This window comes from Colias philodice, chromosome 11 (genome assembly GCF_061535455.1).
Source record: "Colias philodice isolate Cphi_HAF_F1 chromosome 11, ilColPhil1 Martin Lab GWU primary, whole genome shotgun sequence".
In the NCBI taxonomy this organism is placed as follows: domain Eukaryota; kingdom Metazoa; phylum Arthropoda; class Insecta; order Lepidoptera; family Pieridae; genus Colias; species Colias philodice.
The window spans coordinates 12,472,741-12,499,105 of record NC_143096.1 but is presented as its reverse complement, the minus strand read 5'-3'; the positions used below and the strand labels follow the sequence as shown (position 1 = coordinate 12,499,105).

The 26,365-nt window shown below is 33.7% G+C and overlaps 2 protein-coding genes across 3 annotated transcripts; one reads left to right on the top strand and one right to left on the bottom strand.

Moving 5' to 3' along the window:
- Positions 1–2,542: 2,542 nt before the first annotated feature.
- Positions 2,543–21,615, top strand: NT1 (Neurotrophin 1). 2 transcript variants are annotated; one of them, XM_089701161.1, is made up of 8 exons: positions 2,543–3,030; positions 15,623–15,991; positions 16,526–16,700; positions 17,177–17,363; positions 18,716–18,862; positions 19,203–19,373; positions 19,883–20,006; positions 20,083–21,615. In XM_089701161.1, exons 1-8 carry the CDS (start codon positions 2,611–2,613, stop codon positions 21,079–21,081), a joined length of 2,592 nt encoding a protein of 863 aa, XP_089557287.1. In that variant the 5' UTR covers positions 2,543–2,610; the 3' UTR covers positions 21,082–21,615. The 2 variants fall into 2 exon arrangements, with proteins under 2 accessions (XP_089557287.1, XP_089557288.1); XM_089701162.1 differs by lacking the exon at positions 15,623–15,991.
- On the bottom strand, positions 21,581–26,365 carry LOC149484943 (uncharacterized). The gene has a single exon (XM_089701160.1). The coding sequence runs from the start codon at positions 26,296–26,298 to the stop codon at positions 21,814–21,816; it is 4,485 nt and encodes a 1,494-aa protein (XP_089557286.1). The 5' UTR covers positions 26,299–26,365; the 3' UTR covers positions 21,581–21,813.

Below are 26,365 nucleotides of genomic sequence, written 5' to 3'. Positions count from 1 at the left end.
GAACTATGCGAGTTTTACTTTTAAATCTAGTTATATATAATATTATCCAGTATAGCAAATCGATCGTCTTAAGGTAAGTATCGATGCCTCACTAAAGAGGTATTTGAAATTTAAAGCCCCTTTCGTCAGAGCAAATACGCTTAGACTCGTATCTCGAGAGAGCTTAGGGAAGGAGTACTTTAATATATTTCAACGTTATAACATTCATATGTATGGTTTTAATATGAATTAATTAAACTAAGTATTCTAGAATTTTTCGTTTCTTCGTTTTCCAACTGAACTAGAAAAAATAAAAAATGGATGACTACGTTCCAAAATTTTCACCGGCCGGCAGTGCCGGCGTAATTTAAGGTCCACTGACACCCCGGGCGAAAAGATTGTGGCGCCCACTTGAGGGAAGCAATATCAAGTGTTAGGTTAACCAACTTCAGACCTTGGCGCCCCCCAGAATTTGTCGCCCTGGGCCATTGCCCCCTCAAGCCAATGGCGAACCCCTAACGCCGGCAATGTTCACCTGTTAACGGTTTACATCATTGCTGATTCCTCATAGTCATTACTTAGTATAAAACAAAGTCGCTTTCTCTGTCCCTATCACCCTATGTATGCTTAAATCTTTTAAACTACGCAACGGATTTTGATGCGGTTTTTTTTATAGATAGAGTGATTCAAGAGGAAGGTTTTAGTATATAATTTATTATGTTTTAGTCAAAGCGGGCGAAGCCGCGGGCGGAAAACTACTTAATAATAAAAAGAAGTTATAAAACTTCAGAAAAGCTCTAGAAAACTAGGAAGTTCCCTTCTGCTTTTTATGAAAATTGGTGTCTCATTTCCTGGTACTAAAGCGATAGTATAAAACTACAAAGCTACACCACAATTGTTATTTAAAATTAAGGAAATGTTCTTGTGGTTAAAACACTTACTATCTTTGGAATTGCGGCATAGTTCCTTATTTTCAAATAGGTACAGGGTGAATAATATATTTATCTTCCTATGGAATCTATATATATAAAACTCAAAGGTGACTGATATAGTGATCTATCAACGCACAGCCCAAACCACTGGACGTATTGGGCTGAAATTTGGCATGCAGGTAGATGTCATAACGTAGGCGTCCCCTAAGAAAGGATTTTAGAAAATTCATCCCCTAAAGGGGTAAAATAGGGGATAGAAGTTTGTATGAAACTTTTTATTCCTTGGATGTATTTGCATGAAATTTAGCACACATATAGAGGGTAACTTGGATCATCACATAGGATAGGTTTTATCCCGGAAATCCCACGGGAACGGGAACTATGCGGGTTTTTCTTTGAGAACGCGGGCGAAGCCGCGGGCGGAAAGCTAGTAAAATATAACGATCAAATGGCCTCATGGTAAACTATCACACATTAATAATAAGGCTTAGCGGTAATGCCATGCGAGAAATTTATAAACATAGAAATGATTCCTAAGGCTTTACTATTGAAAAATGCGAATATGATATCTTACAGTGTATTATTATTTAATATATTTTAACAACATACAATTGGGTAAAACACATGCAATTGTTACCCAACGTGAATATAAATATCCATTATCCATGTATGCATATAGAAATGATTTCTCCTGCGAAAAAATAATAAAAATAGTCTACAGTTCGGCTACGTCTTTACTACCGAAAATCAGATAGTATATTAATTCATTACATTTCACTTTAATTAATTTTCAATAAAAGAGTAAAGTTCTTTTTTATAATCAATAAAATATATCTATTGAAAATTAATCCATGCTCTACATGTATAATTTGAATTTTGAAGCAAATCATAGAGCAACTTAATTTTTCATTGTATTAAAGTAAAACTCCATAAATAAAATATTTTAATGCACCATGTATAAAATGTATACAATCTATATTGTAAATGAAACGATTCGATTTAATAAATATGTAAAAGATAACAAAGAAGATAAAATGTGGTTATGAAAATTGGTAAACGTTATTGGCGTAACATTTACTTATAGGAAATTCAATACAGTTCGTTGATACAAATAATAATTCATAATTGAATCTGGGATTTGTTATAAAAAGTAAAAACTTATATTAAAGTTTTCTCTAATTCTACTTTAAAAATATAGACGCACTGTGAAAGCTATCGAGCTCTATGTAATATTTCATATTACACAATTAGCACATCTAAAATAATGATAATTAACAGCAATTAACACTTAATGTTCACGTGCTTCAAAATTTGCTCTTAATTATAAATATAACAATTTGGCAACAATTTGTTTATATCAACTTTCGTGACGCGACGTTATGAAGTGTGAAAGCATATCATAATTTTGCTATCATTCCCCCCTCTACAATACCAAACAGGCTTTATCATCCAAATAATAAGGTCAAAAATGCAACAAAAACTATTAAGCAAATGAAAATCTGATGAACAATGTCCAATTATTGTTTACGTAATTTTCTTTAGATGTAAGTATGGCCGCAGATTTGCAGGTCATAATTCTGACCCTACATAGGAGAAAGTCGCAAGATCCGGCCACACCACGTTATGTTCAGTATATGATAGTCACTCGTCGCTGAGTCCTACGCGTGTGCGCACAATGTGTAGTGATCTTTAAGAAAAAATGTTGCTCGTTAACATTGTTTTGATTTTCGCGCTCGCGAGAGCTCAGGAGCTAGACGACTTTGAATTCTATGATCCTGAAGAAATGATGATAGCGCAGGAATCGAGACATTATGAGACGATAGTGAAACCGCCAGTTAAAATAGTTAAGCCTCGTGGAGTAACCAATTCCCATAGACCGCAGTATAATATTGATTCTATAGAAGTTGACGATGATTTAGTTAACATGAGGAAGGAAAAGGAAGGCATGATACGGGACGCTGTGTTACGGGCTTTGGAAAAGAGGAATAATATGGGAAAGTTTGCGCAAATACTGCCAATAATTCGTGCGATGTCGGGAAACCAGAGGGTGGCTTTGGCGTCTCTGGTCGCTAGCCAAGTTACCAATCCACATGGGAAACAATATTTGAATATTAATCAGGTCAGTAAATAGTGTAATATAGAGCTAGACAGGAATTTGTAAATGCTTATTAATTTATATAAGTATCTAATTACAGCTGTTGATATTACCGTTCGTTGACGAACAGGAACTAAGGAAAACTGCTATTGTGTAAAAATTAATTATTTAATCGCATTTAGTAATTCATCATATTACATTTGCGTATTCTTATAATTATTAGATAAGTATACTAGTTACATTAATATTTAACTATATTTTCTATATAGAAAATATTATGAAGAATTCATTTAATATAAAAAAAAGACGGGTTGCACTCCGGGAGTGCCGTTAGAAGTGAAAACTTGATTGTTAACGTTGAGCATGTTTGATATTTTGGAATGGTATCCGTCTTACGCTTTTTCGATGTCACGTGTCCTGACGCGAGCTTAAGATTTTATACCCATTACAGAAAAAGTGCTCAACGCCGCTAAAGAAGTTTTCACTTCAAAAAAAAATATCTGAAAATTTTAAGTGGATTGTTATAAAGTTGGCGGGCAAATATTGGCGGGAAAACTTACAAGCACTTTGAAGCCACAGATTCATGAAGTTCAATGTAATTATGACCTGTATCTTAATAGTACTTACTTTCTAGTTTGCCCAAACCCGGGGCTTTGCCCGCGTTTTCTCTAAAACTTAACTTTTATATTTAAACCTACCTCGAGAAAACAAAATCGGTGCAATAGTTTTGAATTTATCGGGAACAAATATAGACGTTTTGTTTTATAATTTAGTAGTAATCACTAAGTGTATGCTTTAATACCTATGTGGTACATCATATAATGTGAAAAATGGCATTTAAAACCAAAATGACATTGACAAAAATACCAAAACCTAACGGAACACAATAATTTCGTACTTTCAAATGTCGTGTGTTATTGATTCGAAAGCTGTTATGCAATATAATACAGATTATACATAATTGTTAAATTTGACAGTTTATCATATTGCGAGAGACTGTGAAATTAGGTTTTTAATCATTATTTGTCTATTGTTACGTATAAAGATATAGTAGCTTGTTGCACGCGATTTTGTTGGCATGTAGCTTCTAAATTGACGAAATTTTAAACGAAATATACTTAAGACTTTTTAACCTACTCTTAAGATAGGATTACATTACATATTTAAATTTTATTTAATATATTTGCTCCTACTGCTGACACAAAGTTGTCTTTAGAGGGTTTAGGACATAAACTAGTACGCTGGCCAAGTGCGGGTTGGCAGATAACATGTTGTCGAACTTTTGCTTCTTGGACATGGTTCCACGATGTTTTTCTTCACCAATTGTTGCAATGGTGAAGACAATTTGACGACGCGGTTGGCGTAGTGGTAAAGTAACTGCCTACTGAGCCGACGGTCCCGGGTTCGATCCCCGGTCAGGGCAAATATTTGTGTGATGAACTCAATTATTTGTTCTTGGGTCTGGGTGTTTATCTATATATGTATTTATAATATTATATTTATCGTCACCTAGTACCCACAACACAAGCCTTAATTGAGCTTACTGTGGGACTAGGTCAATTTGTGTAATAATGTCCTATAATATTTATTTACTAGCTGTTGCCCGCGACTTCGTCCGCGATTCGGTCGTTTTTCGTCATTCGTCGTTTAAAAAAAATACGTGACACTTTATTTTTGAATGTTCTTAATTGTCTCTTATAAAATTTAACTACATTAAAATTGAATACTCTGATAAGAAAATCTTAAAATCATCGAAAATCATAGACATCGAATATCTGAGGAAAACATGAATGAATGTGATTTAAATTCTACATTTCTTAGTAATTAAAATAATAATCTAAATTAAATGTAGATTAACAGTTTGAGCGCGCCATTATAGAATATGTACCTAAGTAATAAATTACGTTAGTTTAGATAGTAACTTTACTAAAAACACGGTGACTTTCTTTCGCGCTCGGTACCACAAACTAAACATGTTTGTGGTACGTGGCCCGCGTCACTTTACCCCCCACGAGTTCCCCTCCGTTGCTATGCGAAAATACATTCGTCGCCCTACTGTAGGAAAAATTGTAATACTGTGGCCTGGGCGTTATAACACGCTCAGGGAATTCCTGAGTGCTGATAGACTTCCGTCTATCGGCATTTATACCAATTTTATATTAATATCACCATCTTGAGGAAAAGCTTCTAATGTCGATTTAAAACGCGTATATACGGATTAACCTGATGAATTAACATGTTCTAAAATTGTGAAATGAGTTCAGTTTTAAATTCGAGAAATATTGATTTCTTGTATTCGATTATTCGTCGTAGTCGAATACAAAATATATTTAAAGAAACTTAGGTTGGCCTTCAGGCAAAAGGGATCCTATCAAATGATAAACTTGACCTTGTATCTTAAAAGTAAGAATGAAAGGAGCATCTGATAATTGTTGAGCACCAAAGGATCATTTAAAACGCAATACTATAAGAGCTAATATTGTCTAAGAACTGTTTAGATTGCACATGTTCCTCTAAAACTTAAAAGTAGTGATTTCAAAGGTTCCGGCGTATCTTCAAACGAAAGCCGACTCCTTACTCCACTTTAAAGCATTACAAAAAGAACATACTACGTTAATATCGCCTATACAGAAGATGATCTGTAATCAATTGTGAGGTTATAAGCAAACCCACTTTTATATTATTTTGTCGGACCACACCACCGAATTTGTAGATTGATCTTCTATGTTTACCTCTAAGTCATTAAGACTATGTCGAAATCTGTCTGCAGTAAGACGGGCCTCTCGCTATTCGTCCGTTTAAAGAGACCAATAGTTTCAATTCTTAATCTTTCATTAAACAAACTTATTAATCGTTCTTGTCTCAAATAATGGTAATATTCGCGTCCCTACTCTAGTCATTGCTTATGCTCATGTTCATCTTCGAGAGATCGAATAATATTATGGTGCACCCTATTATTTGTCAAACGGTCTTCATATTGAGTAAAAGTTTCAGAATTCTCGAGATAAAATATGACGATCGTGATCAGCTGTGAGACGTAATTCCCTCTCAGTGAGGGTTTCGGTCTCACGGGATAGTACAATATGCCATTTGCGATCAGCTGTGAGACGTTATATATACCCTCTCAGTGAAGGTTTCGTTCTCACAGGATAGTACATGCCGTTCGCGGTCAGCTGTGAGCCGCAATTCTCGTTGTGAAGCGGTTTCAGGTTCGGCATAACACATGTTGTTTTCGGTCAATAGTAAGCCTCTTATCTCTAACGATCCTTGAGAACTCTTATTTATCATTTTCTTAACTTTGCTCGAATTTCGATATATAAAGATTTTTTAGGTGGCACTGATGCGGGTGAATAAAAATTAAGTTAAAACGGACTAAGAGTGTTATAATCTCAATCATCATCATCAATACATATAATAAAATTGTGGAAAAGTGATGTCTGTACAATTAAAATATGTAGAAAAAAATTAGCAGGTGTTATTATTATCGAGAAATCGAGAGAAACCATTTTTTTCTCTTAAAAGCTCCCCCCCTCGCACTTCCCGAACTCCGATTGACCGTAATTTATTTTTCCTTACATTTTTATCATATCCTTTTCTAATGGGTTTCATCCTACTGCGATTTTTTTTTGTTTCAAAAATTATCTACCCTGGTGTATAGGTAAATTTTCCACATAAAATGTCCTTTAAATTATGTCGTATTATATTTTTAACCCCCGACGCAAAAAGACTGGTGTTATGTGTTTGACCGCTATGTATTTCTGTGTGTGTGTGTGTGTCTGTCTATGGCACCGTAGCTGGCTAACAGGTAAACCGAATTAGATGCGGTTTTTTTTGTTAGGCAGAATATTTTCCGACGCTGGTTCTTAGATAAAGTGTATCAAAATTGGTTCATCCACTTATTATACCTACATAGGGGTAAAAGTGGGAATGAAAAAAATGAAAGTTATAATTTATTTTTAAAGATCGTCGGGAAGTTTATGAAATTATTTATTCCTTTTTCTATACACTTTTCTTCGTCTCAACGGTTTAGTTACGTGCTCTCTCTCTCTTCAGCCTTTAGTTACGTGCGTGAGACAGGAAAGATCTAATTTGGATTTGTTTCTGGATTTGATAAAAACTGAGTATCGATTTGATAAAAACTGAGTATCGATTAAGCTGATCAGTGGCTACTGGCTACACCATAGATTATTAAAAACATCCGTTTAAGAAAGGAAGGAAATAGAATTTGCTCCTCTCCCCCCCCCTGGTTCCTAAAAAATAATATGACATAATTTAAAAGAAATTTTACGTAGAATTAGTTAGGCATTTCTTTTTTGATTTTCGATATTATATACTAATCATAATTTTTTATTACAATAATATGTATTTGGTATAGGTTAGGCATTTCATTTCTTGATTTTCTTTAATAATTTGGTACGTAAGTTTTTTAGCTCAGTTTAGTAAGAAATTTTAATAACAATTCTTTTAATTATTTATGGTAGTACAACAGTACAGTATGGTTGTACGTATTTACTCAATAATTGTATGTTAAGTAGTAATTCAGCATGGGCGTAGCCACGGTGGGGCTGGGTGGGGCGCTTACCCTGGCTTTGATATGGTAGGTACTAATTGTGAAGGGGAGTGGGCGTGGGCGTGGGATTAGGACTGAACGTGGCATATGGCGTGGGAGTGCGAGTGGGCGCGGGAGTGGGAGCATGAAAATAAAAATGATTTTTTATTGTTGCCCCACCCTGAGCCCATGGTCATAGGTCCCATAGTCACTATTCCACGCGAACGAAGTCGCGGGGACAGCTAGTAGACAAATATAATCAGAAAGCTTTGAACTCCTAAGCTCAACCATAAAAGATAGACATTTATGATGTCGGGAGATATTTTTTATATAATATGGAGAACATTTCTTTCATACTTGATTTCTGTGTAGCTTTAACCATTAAGATTAATTACCAAGCAATAATCATACAATAAAGCATTTGAATGCCATAAAACCAAAAATATAAATTCAATAATCATACAGATAAATACTGAACAAAAGTATTAACAGTCAAAGTATATTTTTACTAACAACATGTAAATGATGAAGGAATAATAATTATCAACGAACTAACCTTTTTGTATTAGAGTCCCGCCTCGTGATCGAATTATTAAAACACGAAGATTTTTAAAAATGTAACCAATGAACACAATCAATATTAGATTAACTGTAATGGTGTCTAGTTTGACTTAAAATAATATACATCTACCCTCACTTTTAAAAATGTAGTATATTCACACGAATTATATAAGCGCACCTTATAGGGAAGGGAAGATTTATTATGGGTTAAAGAGTTAAATAAATAAATAACATAATTATATTTAAATTATTAATTTTTAACATTGAGTTCAGTAGTGATAACATGTAAATTGATTTGATTTTTACGAAATCTCATAGATGGCGCTGAATCAAATTTGTCTTTATAGTACTAAGATTCATTAAACAGTTTCTCTGCCCAAATTACGTAAATGACGTAGTTTTTATAGTGTAAAGCTAGATAATAGCATGGCTTACTCAAAAACAACATTTAAACATGAGTCTTTAGATTGTACGCTGTCGTAGTACACGGAATACGTAAGAAAAGTAAAGGTTCACAGCTCCTCCCCCGGAGGTGATAGCATGATAATATGTTTAAAAAAACCTCACACGACCTGTTAGTAATATTCATGCAAAATTTGAAGTCAATCTATGCAGTACTTTTCGAGATTAGCTCGGACAAACATACAGACAAACAGACAAACAGACAAACAGACAAAAATTCTAAAAACTATATTTTTGGCTTCTATATCGATTATAGATCATGGATTATGTATTCTTTTAAAAAAATATTCAATGTACAGTTTTGACTTTCCTACGATTTTATTATATGTATAGATTTATTTATAATTTGTGATCGGTAAATTAAAAAAAAAATACAATTTTATTATTAAACTCTACGTATCTAATGTTGTAGAAACTCGTGAGATATTATTGTTTATTTTTGCTTGGTTGTTTATGAAAATGGCAAAAATATCAGCTGAAGAGTCTGTGTTTATTATAACAATACATATTGTTTTGATTTCAAATATGTTTCAAACATAGTTACACAGTATAATTTTTATTCATTGTTGATTGCTGTTATTGAATCACTACATAGTATAAAGCAAAGTCGCTTTCTCTGTCCCTATGTCCCTTTGTATGCTTAAATCTTTAAAACTACGCAACGGATTTTGATGCGGTTTTTTTAATAGATTGAGTGATTCAAGAGGAAGGTTATATTATATAATTTATTTATTAGGTTTTAGACAAAGCGGGCGAAGCCGCGGGCGGTAAGCTAGTCAAGTATATAATAAAGACATCAGAAAATATTTAAGACAATTAATATATAAAAAAGAACAAACATTCAATAAGATTTAAATAGCATTGCATCGCTTTCCAATTTCCATTAGTAGAAAAAGTGATAAGTCATCATCCTATAGTATAAACAAACTTACAAATTTAACATAGAAAAGTTCTGCGTCATTACAGTAGAAAGTTGTCAAAATTTAACAAGGATGATTGACTTACTCCTCCCCTTATTTATTCCTCCTTTAAATATATTTGAAAATACTTATATAAATATTACGAATAATTAATTAACATGACCGGCCATTAGAAATTTCAATATCTTTGTTAAGAAAGAGGTGATATTTCGTAATGCATTTTGTTCTCATAATTCGTTGCGATCAGATTGAAACTAGGTAAATGCCAATATTAAAATAGTTAGAGATATATTTTACAATATGATAACGATAAATCTTTACGTATAAGACAATGATTTTTGTTGACAATTGATCAATAAGGTTCAGTAAGATATTCTCATTAATAAGGACCTTATGAGAGATTCCCGGTCTTGCAGGAATAAGGTAGCTAAAATTAAAATAAATCGAATATCATCCTCATCAAAAACACACAAATCGTCATGTTTAATACCTTTGTAGATAAATTGAATGATTATCTCAACTATTTGCTCTTATAAAACTAGACTAAGCCGAACTTTTACAAAGTGAACTAATTTCCAACAAAAAGTATCCATTATGTTCAGTGAACGAACAAAAAATACCAATCCGATTTGCGACACGACACGATTAGAAAATTCCTTCCCACAGATACGTTTTTACACTTTCAACTCTGTTGCAATTATGTATGTGAAAACAAATAATTTTCCTTTTAATTATTGTGGCAGATTGTTTAGTAAAAGTTAGAAAGAAATAACGATCACGTATACGTATGAATTATATGGAGATATGTGCATACTTATGAGGCTGCCATTTTTATTTTATGTGCAATTTTTATGGCACAGAAAGATAATGCTATTATATTTTATATTTCATAGACATGATAGAAACTTAACTTTATCCGAGGAAATTCACTAAAATGAAATAATACTCTTAAAACCTAGAAAAAATAAGCTTTTCATCAAAAGTAGGTAGGTATTAAATACGAAAGGAAATGAAAATATTAAGTAAGTATGTACATAAACCTCACGATTTTATTCCATCGTACTCGCATTTAATAAATGTTTGCAATATTTTCTCATAGAGGAAATCATTTACTCATAATATGCATATATCATATACTACAAAAGGCAAAAATATAGATAATGCATAATAACAGTCTAAACAGGAAATATTGAAAACAGCAGAATCAACGCTGTAAGCATTTATCTCTCTCGCTTACTGCAATTATGTATTCTGTTACATGAGCAAGTAGGTCAATAACCTCAAAGATGCGTGCTATCCACAGACATGTATCAAGATAGACTAAGCGAGTGTATGTACTTCCCGTGTCCAAACTAAGATTATGAAACTTACTTGACGCTGGCCTACACTCAGTCCGCGCTTGCAGTTCGCCAAGGAAAGACGTGAAGCTGAATAAAGTAAAATGCCGAATTACGCCGTTATAAACTGTAGAAACTCCACAGCTGTGAGTGGCCGAGTTAGCAGAGATGTTTCCTTCCACCGGTAAGTAATTTTCTAATCAGAATATGCACTATTTATTTTAAAATCAAATAAAGAATATCTGTGGAAAACGATCGTGACAAACACGGATACCAAATCATACGAAATGATTCGGAATACATTGCGGCTTTTACTTGGCACGGTAAAGATCGAGTCGTATGATAACAAGCAATGAATAGCGTCTTCTCATTTTTCTGTTCTCATTTTTCTGTCCAATTTTGTGGTTAGTGATGTTCATTTGATGCAACAGTTCTCGATTCTAATCGATTTTATAATCGAACAGAAAAATGATAATTTGAAGGAGCAATTTTTCAGAAAAAAAGGCATAGATTTTTTTTGTCATTTAATACGACTTGACCTAGAACTTTTAAGTATTTTAATACAAAGGTACTAAAAATAAATATTATGACATGGACGCCATTAGTTAAAGTGTCATCTTGGGAGTTTTTTAAGAAAACTCTTTATTGCTTAGACTATGTTTGTTTTTTCAGTTTTCCAAGTAACCCGAACATAAAAGAAAAATGGATTGATGCAACGGGACATAAAGATTGATTGATTGACAGTTTCATTACTTTCTTTCGATGGCCTCTCTAGTACGTAGTACACGGTAACTCAATGGGCATATGTAAGAAAAAGCTAAAACACATTAGTTTACTTGTTAGAATATTAAAAGGTTTATAAATTTATTTTATCATTCCTCTGTCTATGGTAATTATCATTTTTCTGTCTTGAATCGATTTAGTAATCGATTACGATTCATTTATTTAATTACCTCTTAGACATAGATCTAGTTTGATCTGATTTCTTTCGATTTACTTCGATGGGATAGGACGATACTAGAATCGCCGCGCGAGTGGCGTCCTAATCGATTTAGTGTAAAATGAAATTACCATCACTAAAAAGCGCTCGTGACGTCATAACGCGTCAAGGTCAGTACAAAAAATATGACACGCTTGGTTTTCATACAGATCGCGGTACTTGCGTAGTCTATCTATGTCTGTGGTGCTATCTTGTCTTCGATCGGAAATAGTGATATAAAATTAAATTTGTTGATATAGCAGTCAATAATGAAAAGAAATAAGCAATGTTTATTTATCACCAAAAGCCCAAATATAAGATACAAAAAAATGTGTGCGTGTACTAGTGTACACACGTACGAAGTGAAACTTCTTTATGACCTTATTTGTCAAAAAATAATTTACTATTTAGGCAACTTTACAGAAATACGTCGAATCACGCGTGGTAGGGATAAGAAAAAGATGACGGGTAACGGAAAAATGTCACGCGTAACGAAAAAATGTTACACTAAATTTTTTTCCTTACAAGCTCATAATCATAGAACCTTACAAGCTACTTTTAGGTAAATTGTTGTATTAATGATGAGGTAAATAGCACTTCAGTATCTATAGATGAGACGCTCTACGAAGATATTGTTTGCGTTATTCTTGTATGCGGTCCGTATGGCATTTCATTGTAGGATCTCTATAATATATTATAATTTATACTCACTTGATACAAAATGCAAGAACAGTTTCAGAAATAGGTGAAGATGATCATTTTCAAACTCGCTTCAAAGACAGCATCCGTGATGATGAAATTACAACGATAATATCATCGATGATAATATTAATCAATAAGAACTGTTAGTAGTGAAAAATGTAACCTTTATATTTTATTTACTAGCTGTGCTCCGCAGTTTCGCCCGCATGGCTCCGCTCCTGTCGGTCTTAGCGTGATGATAGTCTACCTCAATAAATGGGCTATCTAACACAAAATAATTTTTCAAATCGGACCAGTAGTTCCTGAGATTAGCGCATTACAAAGAAACAACTTCAGCTTTATAATATTAGTATAAAACAAGAACTGCAAGAACGGTCAGTGGTGAAGAATGTAACCTTTATTTATTTATTCCATCTAGTTGAGATGAGTTTCCGAGTATCTGACATATAAATATTAATACCGGTGGATTCTTGGCCGCCGTTCGACTATATCGGCCCACATACATCGGCTGTTACAGAGAATATAGTTGCTATTTACATGTGTTTTATCTTTATTTGCATTCAATATAATATTACTTTATTTAATTAAAAATAATTTGATATTCATACGCTGAGATCACAGGCTGAGATTATAAAGAAAGACAAACCAACAAACATACTTTCGCATCACTACATATAAAGCAAAGTCGCTTCTCGCGTTTGTCCTTGTGTCTGTATGTATGTATGCTTAGATCTTTAAAACGTTTCTTTTAATATATAGTGTGATTTAAGAGGATGGTTTTTAGTATATAATATTATAATAGGTGTTAGTCGAAGTGGGTGAAGCCGCGGGCGGAAAGCTATGTAATAAATAATAAGGATATAACATTACATAACGTGGTAATCATATCTAAGACTACCTGCTCCCCGCGGTTTCATCCGCGTGGCTCCGCTCCTGTTGGCCTTAGCGCGATGATATATGTATAGCCTTTCTCGATAAATGGGCTCTCCAACACCGAAAGAATTTTTCAAATCGGACCAGCAGTTCTCGAGATTATCGCGTTCAAACAAACAAACAAACTTTACAAATATTAGTATAGATACAGCTCAAACGGTCCGGTCTATTTCTTGACAATATGAGTGAAAATGTTACAAAAAACGGCCCAGTTCCGATACACTTCCTATAGCTAGAAGCTAATTTAATTGAGAACAATACTGTGATGAAATGGAAGTAATCACAATCAAGTAAAACTGCATTTGTCACAAATGTATTGAATGTGAAACTATTGTGAGAGACTCGTGAGTTTCATGAGCATTGGTGTATTTTTCATTGTTATTGAACTGTTAATATTATAGGAATATGCTTCTTAATAACAATCATATAAATTAGTACAATTATAGTACATATTATATTTTTATTTATTTGTGGTAGTAGGTAGATTGTCCGTGTGAATAAAATCGTTTGGGCATAAGTTTTAGAAAAGACAAAAAGTAAAATTCTAAACATGTCGAATTACCTAAAAAAAAGTATATCATAATATTTTTTTATTTTAAAATTGAAAAGACACACATTTAAAGCAATTTCAACAGAACTATATAATAAAAAGAGTCTAGTGAAAGTTAGTTTATGTTAATTCTATAATATTTAATAACACGTTTGCAAATACATATACGTATAAAACGGAGAATAAAGATAAAAAAAATAGACAGAATTCCATTTCTAACAGCATCTGAATTAAAACAATTATTTTATAACTTTTAATTCTTATTAAATCAGTTTATTTCCACTTATATATAAAAATGAATCGCAAAATGTAAGCGCATAACTCGAGAACGGCTGAACCGATTTCGATAATTCTTTTTTTATTATATTCCTTGAAGTACGAGGATGGTTCTTATGTAGAGAAAACGTAAATATGTACGACGGGCGAAGCCGGGGCGGACCGCTAGTTTATATTAAATACAAGTATAAAGTTTGAACAGATCTAGCTTGCTGATTACGAATTATCCTGTAAAATTTTTCATGACGATATACATCAATACTAAATGGATATTGGATGATTACTTGTTAAACAAATCAACCCAGATTTATACAGTTTCATTTACTATATAGTTTTCTATCAATTTTTTTGCAGATAGTGCTTGATGATTCCTATTTTAGAAAAAGTTTTTATAAAAATTACACTTAATTTTCTTGCCAGCTCTTCTCTGTAGAAGTTCCTATTCATGCAGTTGCTTTCCAAAATTTAAATTAACTATTTTCAATTTTATGTCTAAAAAGCCTTGTACCCGATTGATAAATAATTGAATTTGATTTTGAACATTTGGGTGTATTTTTGTTACTTGAGATAAGTAACAAAAATACACCCAAAAGTTCTAATCTTCCCAAAAACCCATGACGTTTTTTATCAAATACTATTTTCACAGTATAACCATTATGTCACAGAAACAAAGAACAATGACTACGAACACCTCCAGAATCCAAGATTTTTAACGATACATCTTATACTTGAACTCTTTGACCTTAAGGTCTACAATTGTTATTCTAAAGTCTAAGATTACGTCTCACAAACTTACCTGATTCTCAGGACCGTGAAAATTAATATAACATAAAAATAGACAATGCAGATCTGATTGTATCTAACCACTGTTCATAGTCATTTGTAGATAGAATAGCAAATTGGATATTAGAGACACTCTATATACGCAGTCTTATTGTTAATGTTTATCGTTATGTGTATCTTAGAATAAAAATGATTTATATGTAGGTATTATGCGTTATTTCATTCTAGATATTTATTATTATTTCAAATTTCCTTATTGACTTTCTTTTCCTTAGGGAAAGTAATAGATTTATACTAATTAATGCTAATCATTCATTCATTCATTCATCATTCATTTAATGCCAATGCCATTGCCAAAGCCTATCAAATTTCTTCGAAAATAAGGAATTTTACCGTAACAAAGCTTAGAGTGAAACATTGCCAAAGTTTTCTTCCTTCTGCACCAAACCAACTAACTGAGTATGATTATGATCTATTACATTCTCTTCATATAAAAATTTACATTCTTCATAATTCCTTGTCACTTTACTTTAACATACCATTTAATAACCCACAATATTACAGGTGAGATCACTACTCAACAACAACTCAACCGCCGACCTCATGCTACCAATATTACTGGACACAGCAAACCTATTCAGAAAAGCACTACGTTCTGGCAAACAACCACGTGACATAAGATTCCCCAGACAACAGTTTCAAAGACGATCTTACACAGAAGACACATTTGAAGACGAACCATTTGATATTGGCGTACAAGATCAAACCAGACCAGATCCTATATCAAATGCACAAGAACAGAAACATGAACCAAAAACAGAATCAGCTACACTAAGACCAGACAAATTCAAAATGCCACCAAGAAATTTACTCACTAAACTTAATAATACAGATATTAAAGTTCACAATAAAACAGATGTTGGTGTTGATAATGTAAGTAGGTATAATATATTGACTATAAATGATAATCGTGGATATTTAAACTTACCCATATTTTGCTGTAGAATGGGTATGATACTAATTACTATTGTAAACATACTACAATTCATAATTATTTTACACTAGTGGTCCACCCCGGCTTCGCCCGTGGTACATATTTGACAATAAAAGGTAGCCTATGTCCTTTCTCGGGTATCAAAATATCTCCATACCAAATTTCATGCAAATTGGTTCAGTAGTTTAGGCGTGATTGCGTAACAGACAGACAGACAGAGTTACTTTCGCATTTATAATATTAGTATGGATTGTCAACATTTAATTTAGAACGTTTATCCGTTTCATTGGTAAGTTATCACTTATACAGCCTCAGGATGTCGAAAACGATTCAAGTTTATTTATTTCTGGAAGTGTCGTTAAAACTTTTTTATTATTGAATCTTCCACATTGAAAACTACTAAGAGATCATGATATAAAACGCTGTGAACTACAACGTATATACAGTAATAAAATATTAAAATAAATTTCCAGAGAAATGTATCCAGACAATCAACAGATTCTTCGAAGTCCAAACTGGAATCATCAACAAGAAACTACGATAATGGGACCTTAGACCTGATAACAGATGCCACAAACCAAACTATATCACAAGACCTACCGGTTGCTGAAAAACTACGCTCGTTGAATAGATATATTGATAGAAAAGGTATATTAAAAATAGCAGTAGTTATATTAAAAATATCTGGAAAAGAAGCCTCTGTATTTGAGAACGTGGTTAAAAATTCATGTATGCATTATGCGAAAAATTATGTTAAAATATGTAATTAGGGCATTCAAATGAAATTCTTTTTGTATTTTAACTAGCCAAAACGATCTCGTCCATGTCACGTGAAATATTTTATGGGGTAAATAAATTAGTTTCCAAAATATTTACGCAGAAAGTATTTGCATAAAATCAGATACTGATCAGTGAAAAATTCATTAAAATTGGTTCAGACGCTGTACACAAATAATTCATTTAGCCATAACATAATAATGACTATATCCTTACGACTGCATGTACATCTAACCTTCAAGCAATACTTAAAATAATTCATCTATACACCATAACCCATAAAGATATATTTGTCATCGATTCACGGATATAACCCCATATCTATAATCCTTATTCTATACTTCTAGGGAACTTAATCCGTCGTGGTACCTACCCTCCAAAGCCGCCACAGCGTCGAACCACAGCCGAACCTACTATAGGCCCCATCACCAGACGAAGACCAATCCCAGCCAGGAAGCTACCAGTGCCTAATGAACATGCGCAATGCGAGCTGTTTACTAATACAGTGTGTCTACACAGTGAGGATTATCCAACGTAAGTTAGAGAAGAGAATGAAATGTATATGGTACCTTAAAAGGGAATTTTAAATGTATTTATGCTGTTTGGCGATGGAATGTCTCGAATGTATTAAGTTGTTTTCGATCTTGAACCCAAATAGCGAATACAAAACTAACGTTTTACTCAATAGTTTCATAGTTGGGGTATTATCATACTTTACAATACTATGGTTTATCTTATATATAACATTCTCGTGTCACAATATTTGTCCTCAATGGACTCCTAAACCACTTAACCGATTATAATAAAATTCGCACACCATGTGCAGTTCAATCCAACTTGAGAGATAGGATAGGTTTTATCCCGGAAATCCCACGGGAAAGGGAACTATGCGGGGTTTTCTCTGAAAACGCGAGCGAAGCCGCGGGCGGAAAGCTAGTTTATTTATATATTTTATAAATACATACTATATTGCACTTAAAGATAAAAAATACAAATACTTAAAGTTAGCTAACACTAAGTACAATTATTGGCGGTCTTATCGCTTACAGCGTATTCTTCCAGACCTTTGGTACAATAGATACATAAATGGGTAGTGCTATCGATAACTATATTATGAAATATACACATACATATTTATAATGTAATATAAACTAAATAACTTCAATAAACACAAATCGACAATAGTGCTAAATCCATACACAATGAGAACTAAGAACTAAGATCCCATTCCATCCCATGGCTAAAACAAAAAAGCGAGAGGTCAACGGTTGCGTAAGTAGAGCGGAGCAATGAAAGCAAAAGTAAATAAAAGGGAAAGAGTTACTAGCGCCAGGTATTAGCGAAAGTGGCTTTACTCGTTTAAGCAAACACGCTTCCGAAACAGCAGAAGTTTAAAACGATGATGCTTAGTTTTGTTTAGAAGTGTACAGGGAGTAATTTTTTAATAGCATCTGAAGGGAGAGAACTCTTAATATTGGAGAAAGTGTTACGGAAAGAAAATATTCTTTTATTTTGAAATTAAAGAAAAGAGCATTCAAATATTTCTCTTACCTAAAACAGAGTACATCCCATCCTGTATATATCTTGGGTACAAAATCTTTGCATCATATTTGTACTATTGATATTATAGGTAAAAATACAAAATAGCCATAGATATAATAATTAAATTATCTTGGTAATAAAATTGATGCAAAATACGAAATTGCTAAATTTATTAATTCTACGCGTCTGGTTTAGCTATACATATTTAGGTCGTATGTCGTAATAAAAAACAACTATACCAAAATATTATAGGCTACATGTTTATGTTTTTTTGTGAATTTGCTCTAAAGTCACTTCACCTCACTAATATATTATAATATTTTGTACCCAATTATTATTTCCAGAGACGCAATAATGCAATCAATAAGACGAAACAAAGCGGCTAGCGCGTTACTAGCTGACTTCAAGGAACCGGGCGAGGGTGCGGTGGACGGCATCACAGCTGCACAAGAAGCGAAATATACAGCTGATCATTACTTGATCTCAAATCGGTTAGTATTGTTAACACACTGGACTTCTAGAACAGAACATAGAATAATTTATGCATTCGCATAATTTGTATGTACAATGTACATTGTACATAACCCCAAAAATCTAAATAAAAAAAAAGGCTAGAAAGATGCAATTTGGTATATTGATAGATGACCTAGAATAAGATATAGGCTACTTTTTATCCCGAAAATCCCACAGGAACGGGAACTATGCAGTTTTCAGTTCAGGTTTTTCTTTGAAAACGCGGGCAAAGCCGCGGACGGAAATCCAGTTTGTCATATCATTCAAAAACACCGCTCATAAACACCATAATCTATCATTAAAAATTCCAAATTCCAGTCGCGGCGACACAGCAAACAGAGACTTCGCGGGCGCTGGGGAAGCTGGGTTCATGTGCCCGAGTACAGTGAAGTACGCACGACCACAGCGCGCGAGAGCAACGTCAGGGCAGTGGAAGTATATCGTGAACACGGGGGAGCACACGCAGACTTTACGGCTGGAGAAATGCTTGTAAGGATTTGTTAATCTTAATCTTATCTTAATACTATTATAAAGGCGAAAGTTTGTGAGTATGGATGTATGGATGTATGTATGGATGTATGGATGTATGGATGTATGGATGTTTGTTACTCTTTCACGTAAAAACTACTGAACCGATTACAATGAAATTTAGCACACATATAGAGGGTAACTTGGATTAACACATAGGATAGGTTTTATCCCGGAAATCCCACGGGAACGGGGACTATGCGGGTTTTCCTTTGAAAACGCGGGCGAAGCCGCGGGCGGAAATCTAGTTGTTCAATAAATCATTTTATTACTAATATAATATCATATCATTCGTTGTTACTATGTACAAGTCTGAGTTGAGGTGCAAAGCTAATCATGAAATTATAGCTATGTTTAAGAGCTCTCTCTTGACGCTTTTTTAACTAACTAAAATTATAAACAACATGCAAGTCGCATTATCTTTTTGATAATCGGAATTTATTTGACAGTTGAATATTTCTGTTTTTCAGGAAACCAAAGGAGCCTTGTACATATTTAACTGACAATTTTAAATCCAAATGCGTCCAAGTTTATAATTATCACCGACTTTTGACGTGGGATCAGCAGAATGGATTGCACATGGACATTTTTAAGGTAAGTCCTTTCTCTAAATTGAAATTATTATCTTAATTATTTTACGATTTAATAATATCATAATATTATTTATCAGGTCCCAACATGTTGCTCATGCCACATCGAAGGCTACAGCGTATCATTCCCTCCGGTGGGCCAGAGAGTCCACGAAACATCTTCTGAACATTTTCCCGGTGAAGACTTATCCTCTGAACAGGGTAACGGAGCTTATGAAGATGTCCAACAAAGCGTACATCGACCTTCTCTCAACAAATCACCTGGCTTTGGCTTCAGCAAACCAACAGAATCCTTTACTTCTTATGGTGACACCCAAAATGATCATAGAGGATCATCGTTTTCAAGCTCTAAAGTAAATATCGATGACCTTAACAATATACAAACAGGTCCTAAAGATTCATACGGCAATTCGTACTACGATACATTTAATCAGGCTAGTTCAATTAGAAGCGTCAAAAGGCCAGTACCAAGAAATCCTGCTGGTCTGGGAAATCCTCCTAGTTTGTTAGCTTCGGATTCAGCAACATTACCTAGCTACTTGGAACCACCTACACCATCAGCTCCTTCATCATCGTTTTCGTTTTCAAAGGATTTAGTAAATAAATATAAAATTAATGATCAGTATAAGCGGACACCGGTGCGACCAAACCGCAGGCCTATAAGGAAAAAGATTTCGGCTGTACCAGATGACTTAATGTCTTCTGGGACATCAGCGGTAGGAGCGTATCAGCCAGATACCTTTGAAACTATAGAAGAAATGGATGATGAGCTTGAAGAACCTAATGTTGCTCCAATCAGTCACCCTGTGCCAAGGCCAACGATAGCAACAAAGTTGCATTCTGTAACAGAAAATAAGTTTAGTCACAACCGCGAACAAACAAACATGAAAACGTCTGGAGACGAAAATGTCAAAAAAATAAATTACAATTACCACCCTATTATAGATTTCTTTGGCGATGAAGAAAAAGAAGAGAACGAATCCATAGATAGAGAAGATAATTTAGATTCTTACTCAACTTCTTTAGAATCGGAATGGAAACCCATTAATCACACTCCTATAGATAGGAGGAAGCATTAAAATATAATATTTAGTTAAGGAATTAGATTAAATGACATCTAATTTTATAAGAAACTCTTAGATTAAAAATACCATAAGCTTTACTTAGTCGTAATATTTACAAACTTACTTCATGACTTCATGAACGAAACCAAATTTTGTAACTATGTGTACATAGTTAATATTATTATTTATTTAATTTATAATTAATAATTTATTTTCTATATAAGATTTTAATAGTCTTCCTTTATGTTAAGGACTATACTTGTAATGAAAACTTGCCAGTGCAATAGGATATATTTTATGGTCTAAATTATTTTATTACAAAATATGTAATTGCTATAAGGTGTTTTATTTTTTGTAAAGATCATGACGTTCTTATATAAGTTACAATTGAGATTGCGTTGTTATTCATTGTTATGGATAATATTACTAAACTGTGCGTATTTTCTATAAGGAAAACTGTAGATACTGTTTTTGCGATGTTATCTCTTTTTATGAGGAGAAAATTAAAGAACTGTTTCAGAAATATATTCTTTTATTAAACTTGAATAATAGTTTTATTTCTTAAACTAAACACTAAATAAATTTAGAGTTATAAAATATAAACAATTTTTATCACAGAAATTAATAATAATACTTTGATAAAATACACAATAATTATAACAGTCGATAATTTTTTTTACATATTTAATGTCGTTGAGGGAGTTAGCGACAATTTTGGCACGTATAAACTTCTAAACAATTTAACAATCAATCAACATAATAATATTGTCGTTTACTAGGATCCAATATGAAAGCAGGAGGTGTTGTTAGTTCAGGAACTACGCGAGCGAAAGTGTTCAATAGCTCGGCTTCATTATTTCGATTTCTCGTTGGCGTTGGTCTTACTGTTGTACTAGTAGTAGTAGATGTCGTTGTTGGGGCTTGTACTATTTTAGCACTTCTATAGTTTCCTCCATGCATCGGTCTGTTATTATTTCTCGTGTTATATGTTCTAAAGTTCCCGCCATGCATACTCCTTGGCTGATCGTCTACATTTTCATCTTGAAATTCAATTAGCTTCGCACTCTTTGCGTTTTCATTTCGGTTTCGTCGTAATTTTCTTAAGTTCTCTTCGCGTGTACTAATTGTCGTAGTTTCTGGTTTTGCTCCGCTCCGGTCAATTATCTTGGCATTTCGGTTACGCACATTTCTCGATCTTATCACATCGCTTCTTAATCTTGGTCTGACTGTTGCCGGCTCGACCTGAACAGTACTTTTAGTTTCACTTTGGGAGGCTTCAACATCAACATTTGAACTTTCATTTTCTTGACGTAATTCTTCTGGTTTGATACTTCTATAATTTCCACCATGTCGTGGACCACTTTCAAGGTCTATGTCGTCTCTAAATATTTCAACTCCACCTAATTGGTTAATGTCTTTAGCCAGATTATCATCTCTGTACAATTCTAAAGCTTCTAAATTCTTTAAAACTTTTTTCTTTGGTTCTTCCATCTCTTTCACGACTTCAACTTCCTTTATGTCTTGTTTGAAATGGGTAACATGAGGTGATTTCTTATCGACCGGTAATTCTTTATGAATTTCAATTTTTTTCCTAAAAACTGTTGGTCGTTGCTCATTCATTTTATTTAGTACTTCAGTAGTTGCTGTGGGTTCTGTTGTTCGTAAAAGAGTCCTTTTTGTAGGCTCCGATGTGGTTGTTTCTACTTTAACTTTTTCATTCGTGGTACTGACTCTTTCTTTATCCTTGTGATGTTTATCATCACGATGGTTAGTTTTTTCTTCAACTTCTTCATCCTCGTCTTCATCATCATCGTCATCGCCGTCATCATCCTCGTCCTCATCTTCGTCATCATCATCATCATCATCTTCATTATGATGATCCTGCTCATTTTCATCGCTATCGTTTTTATGTTGTCTAGAAGATAACTTGCGTTTTTCTTCCTTTTCGTACATTGGTCTATACTCATCCATATCGTGTTGCACTCCTATCATGGCGTCGATTTCCTTTTCTCTCATATCATCATCATCATCGCCGTATGATTCTGTGTCTGTAACTAGAGTACTTTTAGTGCTCTTCTTTTTCTTCTCTCTATATTTGGGAGATCTTGTATTATCATCTCTGTTATGATATTTATCATCATTCATCTTTTCAATAGGCTTTGCAGTGGTACTTGTTGTATGAAAGCGGGTGATAAGGCGTAATTTGGGAGTTTCGGACTGTTCATTTACATCTGGTTTAACAGTAGTCGTTAATCGTATCCTTATTTTAGTGGGCTTTTTTGTTGTAGTTGTTGTAGTAACATCATCTTCATCCTCTTCTTCGTCATATTCTTCATAATCGTCGTCCTCATCAGTTTCCTCATTTTCTGCCTGAGGTTTAGAAGTTGTTGAACGAACAACTTTTTCAACTTTATTGCTAGCTGCTATATTTTGTGTTACTAAAGTTTGTGGTAAATATTTAGAAACATCGAAGTAGGGTCTATTAGTTACCTCTTTATTATTTATATCCATATATTTATCTGAATAATTTTCATTTAAAATCTTTTTTTTATAATCATCGACTGAAATCGATGATCTATTTTCGACGGGGCTATAAACAGATTTATGATTCCCTAGATCTAATTCATATCTTGGTTCCCCTCTTCTTTGGTCAACACTGACATCAACAAATGTTGTTTCTTGTGGATTGGCTGGTCTGTCGTTTTTACCAATATCTTTGTACTGCTTTTGATTATTTGAACCTGCCCTCTCAATGATATGTCTTGTTTGAAGTTTTTTTATGAGTGGACTTACATTTCCATTCGTGGTAAGTTTTTTCGAATCTTGTGATTGACTCTCTTTAATTACTTTATATGGTTCATACATGAATGTTGCAGATCTCTTATTTCTCAATGTATGTGGCATTTTTGTTACACTTTCTTTATTAACATGGTGATCATACTTTAACTCCGATGAATCATTTTTGGCTGAAATATTTTCAGTTATGTTATTTTTAAAAGTATTGTTATCATATAGTTTATTTAGTAAGCTTAATATATCGAGGTTTGGTTCATTGGAATTATTTAAATTATTTTTTGTATGTTGCTGCAAGTTGCTATTAGGTAAAGTAAATATTTTAGAATTGGGTTTTGAAGGTGGCAATGGATTATTAATTATATCTTCTTTAAAAAAGGGACTATCCAACGGATCCTCTCCAAAGTACTTAGCCTTCAAGCAGTCAATTTTATCACCAAGTCCCTTCAGTCTTTGTTTATTTTTAAAGTTTTTAAATTCCTCTTCTCCTTTATCGTTCTCTTCTTCTTCTTCATCATCATCATCATCTTCACTGTCATCTGTGTTGGAAACTTTGTCTTTTTCAAATTTTTCAGGTACAGGATTAATTTCCGTTTCAACGTCAGGGCATTCAAGAGCAATCCTAGAATTGTAAAATGCAGTGTCGCTGTTGATTTTCTGTGGCATTAGTTTTAAATTTTCTGCATATCGCAACGGAGAATTCTTGTTAAGTATTTTTGAGTCTTTGAAATAGTACGGATATTTTTTCTTTAACTTGCTTTTATATTTATCAACCAAAATCTTTCGCTTTATTTCTTTTTCAGGTAAACTCAACTTCAAATTAGGTTCAGTAACATTTAAATTAATTTCTCTTTTTGCAACCTCGTGTTCTACTTTACTTTCGTCATTAATATTTTCAGAGCTATTTTCTTTTAAGTTGGTCTGATTATTGCTATCTTCTCGTTTATTTCTCTCATTGTATTCAGCGGAAGTAATATCTTCACTATCAGTTTCTACATCAAAGTCATTTTCATCTTCAGAATAGTCTTCAGTTTCATTTTCATCTTGACTGTCAGTTTTTTCATCATTCCATTTTTCCCCATGTTCGACTTGTTCTCTTGAAGCTGTTTTTCCCTCATCAACAAAACCTATGTCAATGGTGGGTATTTTATATTTGCCTTTGCTGCTTTCCTTTTCTTTCAAAAATCCACCATGTCCTTCATGGTCTGATGCATGTTTCTGTTCACCACCATGATCATATGCGGAATCTTCATAACCTTCTTCAGAATAAACGACTTGATTTTTACTACTTTTAATCGCTTCCCTTAACCTGGGAGCATTTTGATATTCTTCTAAATTTTGTGCATCTCGGAAAGCTGCAGACTTGGGAAGATGTTTATATGTTTCGGTTTTGCGTACTTGAGCATAGTTTTTTATTGGAACAAACTCCTCTTCATCTTGCGATTTATTTTCTTCATTTTCTTGCTTAAACTCTAAATTTTGCTTATCCGTGGGTCTGTTTTTTAAAACAGCTTTATTTATAGATTCATCAAAATTATTCCTTATTTTATTATAATTGTCCTTCCCTTTCTCGTATATATCGTAACCATCAGGTTTCTCAGCATATTGTTCTGGTGGTATTATTTGTGGATATTCGTTGCGTTCATCATCATAGGTCATAGCGTGTTGTTGTCTTAATCGATGTAAATGATGTTTTAAAGGTCGGTAGTGCATTGGGGTAACCTTCGCATAATTTTGGTTCCATGGATGTTTTAGTTTTTGATTCAAGTGATGTTCTCGTTGATTCGTTATTGGGATCGGTTGATAATATATCGGTCTTCTCTGAGGTCTATGGACTTCATATCTTACAGGCTTATTTCGAATGGGAAATCTCTTCTTATCCGTAGCTTCAGGACTCTCTAAATATTCATCCTTTTGTACATCCGGTTCTCCAGCATCGTGCTCATATTGTTGTAAACGATTCTTAGAATCCCGCACATCATTTCTTATTTTATTTAATACAGGATCTTTATATATTTCTTGCAGCGCGGGTATTTCTTCCTTATAAGGGTGATAGACTTCATAATAATTCGATACTGGGCTCACATGTCGATTGTTGTCTTGCTGAATATATTGTTGGTATGGTTTATAGTTTTGATTCGCACTATCCAGCATTTGATGTTTGCCAAATGCTGGTTTGTTCAGGCCCGTGTGCGGTTGAACGGGGTAGGACTCGTAGTGTTTCTCCGGCGACTTGACATCGTGGAACTTGGCGACGTCTACGGCGAACTGCGGCTTGTTAGCCGTGTATTGGAAGTAGTCATTGGGAGCGGGTTTATCCTCAAGCTTAACTGGTTTCACTTCACTAGCGTCCCAGTCCACTGGAACTCGAATAGCAAGGCATATTGTACACTGGACTATGATCTCTATGAGCACTATGATCGCGACAGGAATGTGCATTGTTTACATCACGGATCGGCGGGGCGCGGCGGTCGACTAGCCCGGCCGACTGCCCGGTCACCGTATT